At 41.8% G+C, this 10,557-nt stretch overlaps 1 protein-coding gene across 1 annotated transcript in view; it reads left to right on the top strand.

Moving 5' to 3' along the window:
* LOC111975000 (EGF-like repeat and discoidin I-like domain-containing protein 3) overlaps positions 1-10,557 on the top strand; it is a 123,121-nt gene that overhangs the window by 59,463 nt on the left and 53,101 nt on the right. Inside the window, exon 4 of the mRNA XM_070446827.1 lies at positions 7,614-7,769. Within this exon, the coding sequence (XP_070302928.1) occupies positions 7,614-7,769 (156 nt within the window). The remainder of the gene's footprint in view (positions 1-7,613; positions 7,770-10,557) is intronic.

The raw sequence follows: 10,557 nt of genomic DNA, 5'->3' as shown, positions 1-10,557 counted from the left end.
ATTACCTCCTGCTTCTTCTTCTTGAGTAAGATGCCTCGTGCTTCTTCTTCTTGAGTAAAGATGCCTCCTGCTTCTTCTTCTTGAGTAAGATGCCTCCTGCTTCTTCTTCTTGAGTAAGATTCCTCCTGCTTCTTCTTCTTGGAGTAAGGAAGCCTCCTGCTTCTTCTTCTGAGAAAGAAGCCTCTGTGCTTCTTGAGAAAGATGCCTCCTGCTTCTGCTTCTTGAGTAAGATGCCTCTCTGCTTCTTCTTCTTGAGAAAGATGCCTCCTGCTTCTTTTCTTGAGAAAGGATGCCTCCTGCTTCTTGAGAAGATGCCTCCTGCTTCTTCTTCTTGAGAAAGATGCCTCTCTTGCTTCTTCTTCTGAGAAAGATTGCCTCCTGTCTCTTGAGAAAGATGTGCTCTCTGCTTCTTGAGAAAGATGCCTCCTGCTTCTTCTTCTTGAGAAAGATGCCTCCTGCTTCTTCTTCTGAGAAAGATGCCTCCTGTTCCTTTCCTTGCCTTCTCTTGAGAAAGATGCCTCCTGCTTCTTGTAGTAGATGCCTCCTGGCTCTTCTTCTTGAGTAGTAGATGCCTCCTGGTTCTTCTCTTCTTGAGTAAGATGCCTCCTGGTTCTTCTTCTTAGTAAGATGCCTCCTGCTTCTTCTTCTGAGAAGATGCTCCTGCTTCTTCTTCTTGAGAAAGATTCCTCCTGCTTCTTCTTCTTGCAGAAGGATGCCTCCTGCTTCTTCTTCTTGAGAAAGATGCCTCCTGCTTCTTCTTCCTTGAGGGATGCCTCCTGCTTCTTCTTCTTGAGAAAGATGCCTCCTGCTTCTTAGTAAGATGCCTCCTGCGTTCTTCTTCTTGAGTAAGATGCCTCCTGGTCTTCTTCTGGAGAAAGATGGCCTCCTGCTTCTTCTGTGCTCTGCTTTTCTTGAGTAAGATGCCTCCTGTTCTTCTTCTTGAGAAAGATGCTCCTGGTTCTTCTTCTTGAGAAAGATGCCTCCTGCTTCTTCTTCTTGAGTAGATGCCTCCTGCGTTCTTCTTCTTGGTAGATGCCTCCTTCTTCTGTCTTGAGTAAGATGCCTCCTGCTTCTTCTTCTTGAGTAAGATGCCTCCTGCTTCTTCTTCTGAGTAAGATGCCTCCTGCTTTCTTCTTCTTGAGTAAGATGCCTCCTGCTTCTTCTTCTTGAGTAAGATGCCTCCTGCTCTTCTTCGTTGAGTAAGATGCCTCCTGCTTCTTGAGTAAGATGCCTCCTGCTTCTTGAGTAAGATGCCTCCTGCTTCTTGAGTAAGGAAGAAGAAGCAGGAGGCATCTTACTCAAGAAGAAGAAGCAGGAGGCATCTTACTCAAGAAGAAGAAGCAGGAGGCATCTTACTCAAGAAGAAGAGGCAGGAGGCATCTTACTCAAGACGCAGAAGACATCGTACTCAAGAGGCAAGATGTGATCCGACTCTACTGGCTCTAACAGATTTGCTAAAAATATATATTGATTGCAGATGGGTTTAATGGTTGTATTTTATGAAGGGTGGACGGTTTGTTTTGAGTACATACTTACACTACACTGTTAGTGGGGAAACTGTGTAGCAATGTACAGATAAGTGAGGTTCTATTGTCCCAATAAGCACCAGCAAATTACAAAACTTTGAAGAGCAGCCATGATGGCGGCAGATGAGGGGCCATCTGACCTCAAACCCTTTCCCGTCTCAGAGACTCTCGACTGGGCCATCTCTTCCAGACCTCCCCCTCCATGGAGTTCACACTGAGCACTTCTCGTATCCCTGTCACTGCCGAATTGAGATCATGATGGGGGAAATTATCCTCATGTAATGCAGTGTCATTTTGATATATGGCCGGGGGAATTATGGGCCTTTTATGTCAGTCCGCTCATACTGAATCAATTTTCTCAAACTGACAATCACCGCTGAGCAGTATCCAGGCAGATGTTCTCAACAGAGCCTCACTCAGCGTGAACTAAGACACCACCAGTATTATGTGGAGTGACTGAAGTGTGTTTGTAAGTGGTCATTATCCGTGCAAAGAATCACACCAATTACCTGAGCACTAGGCGTTTTAGTCACAGTAGACTAATGAGAGAGAAGATGTTCATGTTGTTCTCCAGAATATGAAAAAAAATAAGAGATAAGTGGGTGTTCATTGTGGCTTTGATTGCATTGAGGATGCTGTGTAAGACTTTGTCAAGAAGACTTGAGTTACTGTAGTCAGCAAGTGAAGAAGTACATGCTCAGAGTGCATAGTCGTACTTCATTTCAGAGGCTAAGTTTGGCCCTTGTGGTGGTGTTCCAAGAAAATATTGTCTATCCATCATTATCATGAACAGGGGCCTTTTTGGTTTTCACAGTATGATGTCTCTCATTCTTGTGGGACACAGTTCATTTGAGTTTCCCCTGATCTCACCCCAGGATGTTACGTGTGGTAGCAGCCGTTGTGAGGAAGTAGCAGTTGCCAAATGTACGGTGCATTCAGAAAGTATTCAGACCCCTTGACTCTGTCCACATTTTGTTATGTTTACAGTCTTATTCTAAAATGGATGAAATATTTTTTTTTCACTCATCAATCTACATACAATACCCCATAATTACAAAGCAAAAACTGTTTTTTAGAAATTATTGCAAATGTATTACAATTAAAAAACTGATATCACATTTACTTAAGTATTCAGACTTTGTAGAAGGACCTTTGGCAGCGATTACAGCTTAGAGTCTTCTTGGGTATGATGCAACAAGCTTGGTACATCTGTATTTGGGAAGTTTCTCCCATTCTTCTCTGCAGATCCTCTCAAGCTCTGTCAGGTTGGATGGAAACCGTCGCTGCACAGCTATTTTCTGATCTCTCCAGAGATGTTCGATCGGTTTCAAGTCCGGGCTCTGGCTAGACCAATCAACGACATTCAGAGACTTGTCCCGAAGCCACGCCTGCATTGTCATGGCTGTGTGCTTAGGGTCGTTGTCCTGATGGAAGGTGAACCTTCGCCCCAGTCTGAGGTCCTGAGCGCTCTGTAGCAGGTTTTCATCAAGGATCTYTCTGTACATTACTCCGTTCATCTTTCCCTCGATCCTGACTAGTCTCCCAGTCCCTGCTGCTGAAAATAATCCCCACAGCATGATGCTGCCACCACCATGCTTCACCATAGGGATGGTCCCAGGTTTCATCCATGTGAACGCTTGCATTCAGGCCAAAGAGTTCAATCTTTGTTTCATCAGACCAGAGAATCGTGTGACTTTGGCAAACTTCAAGCGTACTGTCATGTGCTTTTACAGAGTGTCGTTTGTCTGGCAATTCTACCAAAAAAGTGTGATTGGTGAGTGCTGCAGATATGTTGTCCTTCTGGAAGGTTATCCATCTCCACAGAGGAACTCTGGAGCTCTGTCAGTATGACCATCAGGTTCTTTGTCACCTCCCTGACCAAGGCCCTTTTCCCCGATTGCTCAGTTTGGCTGGGCACCAGCTCTAAGAAAAGTCTTGGTGGTTCCAAACTTCTTCCATTTAAGAATGATGAAGACACACTGTGTTCAATGCTGCAGAAATGTTTTTGGTACCCTTTTCCAGATCTGTGCCTCGACATAATCCTGTCTCGGTACTCTACGGGCAATTCCTTCGACCTCATGGCTTGTTTTTGCTTTGACATGCACTGTCAAACTGTGGGACCTTATGTCGACAGGTTGTGCCATTCCAAATCCTGTCCAATCAATTGAATCAACTCTAATCAAGTTGTAGAAACGTCTCAAACATGATCAATGGAAACAGGATGCACCTGAGCTCAATTTGAGTCTCATAGCAAACGGTCTGAATACTTAAATAAGGTATTTCTGTTTTTTATGTTAAAAAATGTGCAAAAAATTCTAAAAAGCTGTTTTCACTTTGTGTTTTATGGGTATTATGTTGTAGATTGATGAGGAAAATGTGTTATTTATTCCACTTTAGAAATAGGCTGTAACGTAACAAAATGGTGAAAAAGGGAAGGGGTCTGAATACTTACCGAATGCACCTCAACAGTGTTCTAATTATTATTTGACCCAGTTATGACTGTTGTGAAATGAATCAGATTCAGATTAATCTGAGGCTGTGTGTGTGTGTGTGTGTGTGTGTGTGTGTGTGTGTGTGTGTGTGTGTGTGTGTGTGTGTGTGTGTGCCCCTGTCTTTGTTTCTTTCCATATGTGTTCATTCAGCACAGCAGCAGTCCTTAGTTACCACCATAGTCTGTCCTCTATTACAGCAGCAGTCCTTAGTTACCACCATAGTCTGTCCTCTATTACAGCAGCAGTCCTTAGTTACCATCATAGGCTGTATTCTATTACAGTTCTGTCAACATATGGAGCTATTAAAATTAATAATAAAATAACTTCTGACTGAAGAAAAGACTCTCTCTCTCTATCTCTCCTTCTCTCTGATAATGATCATACTGCTGTGCGTCAAACTTAAGGATTCTAACTGAAGCCCCAACCCATCTCTGTCAGAAGTGCTTTAGTTTGGCAGTATATTGACAGGCTTGATTGGATTGACTGGCTGGCTGGCTGAATATGGTGTGAGAGGATAGACTAAAGTTGCATTCACACACAGTCCTGAGGAAGATAGATGACCTTGACAGGAACAGATAAAAGATCTGAGTGTAATGGCCAGAGGATGTCTGACACACACCGATGTGCCCTAGKAGGAAGTCCACTGTGTGCAGCTCACCCTGCACTAACATAAAKAACATGATACTGTTGAAGTAATATGGCTRCAGGTTCATCTGCCTCACCTAAAGCCCATTCTGGTGGGAAGCTGCTATAGACCACCAAGTGCTAACAGTCAGTATCTGGATAACATCTGTGGAATGCTTGATAATGTATGTGATATCATCAGAGGTATATTTTCTGGGTGATTTTAAATATTGACTGGCTTTCATCAAGCTGCCCACTCAAGAAAAAGCTTCAAACTGTAACCAGTGCCTTATCAGTCAACCTACCAAGGTAGTTACAAACAGCACAGGAATTAAATCATCAACATGTATTGATCACATCTTTACTAATGCTGCAGAAATTAGCTTGAAAATATTATCCAGATCCATCGGATGTAGTGATCACAATATAGTAGACATATCTAGGAAAACCAAAGTTCCAAAGGCTGAGCCTAATATAGTGTATAMGAGGTCATACAATAAGTTTTGTAGGGATTCCTATGTTGTTGATGTAAATAATATTTGTTGGTCAGTGGTGTGTAATGAGGCGCAAACAGACACTGCACTTGACACATTTATGAAATTGCTTATTCCAGTTACTAATAAGCATCCACCTATTAAGAAAAGTACTGTAAAAAAATGTTTAAATCCCTGTGGATTGATGGGGAATTGAAAACTTGCATGGTTGAGAGGGATGAGGCAAAAGGAATGGAAAATAAGTCTGGCTGCACAACTGATTGGCAAACTTATTGCAAATTGAGAAATGCTGTGACTAAACTGAATAAAAAGAAGAAGAAACTACACTATGAAATAAAGATAAATGACATAAAGAATGATAGTAAAAAGCTTTGGAGCAACTTAAATTATATTTTTGGGAAAAAAGCAAACTCAGCTCCATCTTTCATTGAATCAGATGACTCATTCACAACAAAACCAACTGATATTGCCAACTACTTTAATGATTTTTTCATTGGCAAGATTAGCAAATTTACGTATGACATGCAAGCAACTAACACTGACACTACACATCCAAGTATATCTGACCAAATTTTGAAAGACGAGCATTGTCATTTTGAATTCTGTAAAGTGAGTGTGGAAGAGGTGAGCAAAGTATTGTTGTCTATCAACAATKACAAGCCACCGGGGTCTGACAACTTGGATGGAAAATTACTGAGGATAATAGCGGACGATATTGCCACTTCTACTTGCCATATTTTCAATTTAAGCTTACTAGAAAGTGTGTGCCCCCAGGCTTGGAGGGAAGCTAACACCATTCCGATACCTAAGAATAGTAAAGCCCTCTTTACTGGCTCAAAAGCCTACCAATCAGCCTGTTACAAATCCTTAGTACATTTTTGGGGAAAAATTGTGTTTGACAAGATACAATGCTATTTTACAGTAAACAAATTGACAACAAACTTTCAACGTGCTTATAGGGAAGGACATTCAACAAGCACAGCACTTACACAAATTACTGATKATTGGCTGAAAGAATATTATGATAAAAAGATTGTGGTGGCTGTTTTGTTAGACTTCGGTGCGGCTTTTGACATTATCGATCATAGTCTGCTGCTGGAAAAACGTATGTGTACGGCTTTMCACCCCCTGCTATATTGTGGATAAAGAGTTACCTGTCTAACAGAACACAGAGGGTTTTCTTTAATGGAAGCCTCTCCAACAAAATCCACGTAGAATCAGGAATTCCCCGGGGCAGCTGTCTAGGCCCATTTATTTTTTCAATATTTACTAATGACATGCCATTGGCTTTGAGTAAAGCCAGTGTGTCTATGTATGTGGATGACTCAACACTATTCATGTCAGCTACTACAGTGACTGAAATGACTGCAACACTTAACAAAGAGTTGCAGTTAGTTTCAGAGTGGGTGGAAAGGAATAAGTTAGTCCTAAATATTTCTAAAACTAAAAGCATTGTATTTGGGGCAAATCATTCACAAAACCCTAAACCTCAACTAAATCTCGTAACAAATAATGTGGAAATTGAGCAAGTTGAGGTGACACATTTTTTGGAGTAACCCTGGATTGTAAACTGTCATGGTCAAAAAATATTGATACAACAGTAGCTAAGCTGGGGAGAGCTAAGCTGTCCATAATAAAGCGCTGCTCTACCTTCTTAACAGCACTATCAACAAGACAGRTCCTACAGGCCCTAGTTTTGTCGTACCTGGACTACTGTTCATTTGTGTGGTCATGTGCCACAAAAATGGACATAGGGAATTTTTAATTGGCTCAGTACAGGGCAGCACGACTGGCCCTTGGATGTGCACGGAGAGCTGATATTAATAATATACATGTCAATCTCTCCTGGTGGAAAGTGGAGGAGAGATTGACGTCATCACTACTTGTATTTATGAGAGGTATTGACATSTTGAATGCACCGAGCTGTCTGTCTGAACTACTGGCACACAGCTCGGACATCCATGCATACCCCAWAAACATGCCACAAGAGGTCTCTTCACAGTCCCCAAGTCCAGAACAGACTATGGGTAGCGCACAGTACTACATAAAACCATGACTACATGGAACTCTATTCCACATCAAGTAATTGATGCAAGCAGTAAAATTTGATTTWAAAAAACAGATAAAAATACACCTTGTGGAACAGCAGGGACTGTGAAGCAACACAAACATAGGCACAGACACATGCATGCACACACGATAACATATGCACTATACACATACGTACACATGGATTTTGTAYTGTAGATATGTGGTAGCGGTAGAGTAGGGTCCTGAGGGCACACAGTGTCTTGTGAAATCTGTGAATGCATTGTTATGTTTTTCCAATTTAGCAGCTAATGGGGATCAATAATAAATACAAATACACACGCTCACACACACAATACATACATGTATGAATATGTACACTCACACACAGACACACAAACTCACACACAAGGGTCTTGATTGCTGTTTTATCCCTTATTTCTCCACAGATAAACCTACAGAGGAGGATGCGGGTCACGGGCCTAATTACCCAGGGTGCAAAGCGCATCGGCAGCCCAGAGTACGTCAAGTCTTACAAAGTGGCCTCTAGTGATGATGGCAAGACCTGGAGGACAAACAAAGTCAAGGGCACAGACGAGGACATGGTGAGACACACACACACACTCACAGCAACTGGAGACCACACACCAAGTCAAGGGCAGAGTGGAGGACATGATGAGATGACTTTTTAATTAGCCAGCTCACTCCGGGTTCCTCTTCCTAGCACTTACCCCCCTCCACTTTTTATGACTTTTAGATTGCATTTTATACTATTTGGGGATAAACGGCCACCAAATAGACTCCCCGACACTCTGTCATTTTTGACAGCGCACCATGTSCCCTGTCCTGTCCTCCAACCAGCCATCCCCATTTTGACCCCTGCCACCAATGGATTGTGTATGTGTGCCATTCAGAGGGTGAATGGGCAAGACAAAAGTTTGAAGTGCCTTTGAACAGGGAACAGGGTATGAAAGTAGGTGCCAGGCGCACCAGTTGTTCATGCTGAACGGTTTCTTGTGTGTATCWRGAATTGTCCACCACCCAAGAACATGCAGCCAACTTGACACTACTGTGGAAGCATTGGAGTCAACATKGGCCAGCATCCCTGTGGAACGCCTTTGACAGCTTGTAGAGTCCATKCCCCAACGATATGAGGCTGTTCTGAGGGTAAATGGGGGGTGCAACTCAATATTAGGAAGGTGTTCCTAATGTTTGGTATACTCAGTGTATATATCTACAGTACCAGTCAAAAGTTTGGACACACCTACTCATCAATGGTTTTTTCTTTATTTTTACTATTTTCTACATTGTAGAATAATAGAGAAGACATCAAAACTATGAAATAACACATATGGAATCATGTAATAACCAAGAAATTGTTAAACAAATCCAAATATATTTTAGATTCTAYAAAGTAGCCACTCTTTGCCTTGATGACAGCTTTGCACAATCTTGGTATTCTCTCAACCAGCTTCACGAGGAATGCTTTTCCAACAGTCTTGAAGGAGTTCCCACATATGCTGAGTACTTGTTGGCTGCTTTTCCATCACTCTGCTGACCAACTCATCCCAAACCATCTCAATTGGGTTGAGGTCGTGTGATTGTGGAGGCCAGATCATCTGATGCAGCACTCTATCACTCTCCTTGGTCAAATAGCCCTTACACAGYCTGGAGGTGTTTTGGGGTTCATTGTCCTGTTGAAAAACAATTGATTGTCCCACTAAGCGCAAACCAGATGGGATTTCATATCGCTGCAGAATGCTGTGSTAGCCATGCAGGTTTAGTGTGCTTTGAATTCTAAATAAATCACCAACAGTGTCACCAGAATAACATCCCCACACCATCACACCTCCTCCATGCTTCAAAGGTGGAACCACACATGTGGAGATCATCTGTTCACCTACTCTGCRTCTCACAAAGACACAGCGGTTGGAACCAAAAATCTCAAATGTTTTCCTTTGCGTGTCTTTATTTTGATGTTGAGATGTGTCTGTTACTCTGTGAAGCATTTATTTTGGCTACAATCTGAGGTGCAGTTAACTCTAATGAACTTATTATCTGCAGCAGAGGTAACTCTGGGTATTCCTTTCCTGTGGCGGTCCTCATATGAGAGCCAGTTTCATCATAGCGCTTGATGGTTTTTGCGACTGTACTTGAAGAAACTTTCAAAGTTCTTGAAATTTTCCAGATTGACAGACCTTCATGTCTTAATAACGAAATGATGGACTAACGTTTCTCTTTGCTTATTTGAGCTGTTCTTGACATAATATGGACTAAATAGGGATATCTTCTGTATACCACCTCTACCTTGTCACAACACAACTGATTGGCTCAAATGCATTAAGAAGGACAGAAATTCCATAAACTAAGTTTTAACAAGGCTCACCTGTTAATTGAAATGCATTCCAGGTGACTACCTCATGAAGCTGGTTGAGAAAATGCCAAGAGTGTGCAAAGTTGTCATCAAGGCATCGTGTGGCTACTTTCTCAAATCTCAAATATAAAATACTGTATATTTTTATTTGTTTAACACTTTTTGGTTAMTACATAGTTATTTCATAGTTTTAATGTCTTCGCTATTATTCCACCATGTTGAAAATAGCAAAAATAAAGATAAACCCTGGAATGAGTAGTTGTGTACCAACTTTTGACAGGTACTGTATACAGTTGAAGTCGGAAGTTTACATACACCTTAGCCAAATACATTTAAATTCAGTTTTTCACAATCCCTGACATTTAATCCTAGTAAAATCTCCCTGTTTTAGGTCAGTTAGGATCACCACTTTATTTTAAGAATGTAAAATGTCAAAATAATTGTAGAGAGAATGATTTATTTCAGCTTTTATTTCTTTCATCACATTCTCAGTGGGTCAGAAGTTTACATACACTCAATTAGTATTTGGGTAACATTGCCTTTAAATTGTTTAACTTGGGTCAAACGTTTCGGGTAGCCTTCCACAAGCTTCCCACAAATAGTTGGGTRAATTTTGTCCCATTCCTCCTGACAGTGCTGGTGTAACTAAGTCAGGTTTGTAGGCCTCCTTGCTCGCACACGCTTTTTCAGTTCTGCCCACAAAATGTCTATAGGATTGAGATCAGGGCTTTGTGATGGCCACTCCAATACCTTGACTTTGTTGTTGCCATTTTGCCACAACTTTGGAATTATGCTTGGGGTCATTGTCCATTTGGAAGACCCATTTGTGACCAAGCTTTAACTTCCTGACTGATGTTGCTTCAATATATCCACACAATTTTCTTTCCTCGTGATGCCATCTATTTTGTGAAGTGCACCAGTCCCTCCTGCAGCAAAGCACCCCCACAACATGATGCTGCCACCCCCGTGCTTCACGGTTGGGATGGTGTTCTTCGGCTTGCAAGCCTCCCGCTTTTTCC

The sequence above is a fragment of the Salvelinus sp. IW2-2015 genome, linkage group LG15, assembly GCF_002910315.2.
Source record: "Salvelinus sp. IW2-2015 linkage group LG15, ASM291031v2, whole genome shotgun sequence".
Taxonomy (NCBI): domain Eukaryota; kingdom Metazoa; phylum Chordata; class Actinopteri; order Salmoniformes; family Salmonidae; genus Salvelinus; species Salvelinus sp. IW2-2015.
This window is presented reverse-complemented; position numbering and strand designations above follow the sequence as displayed.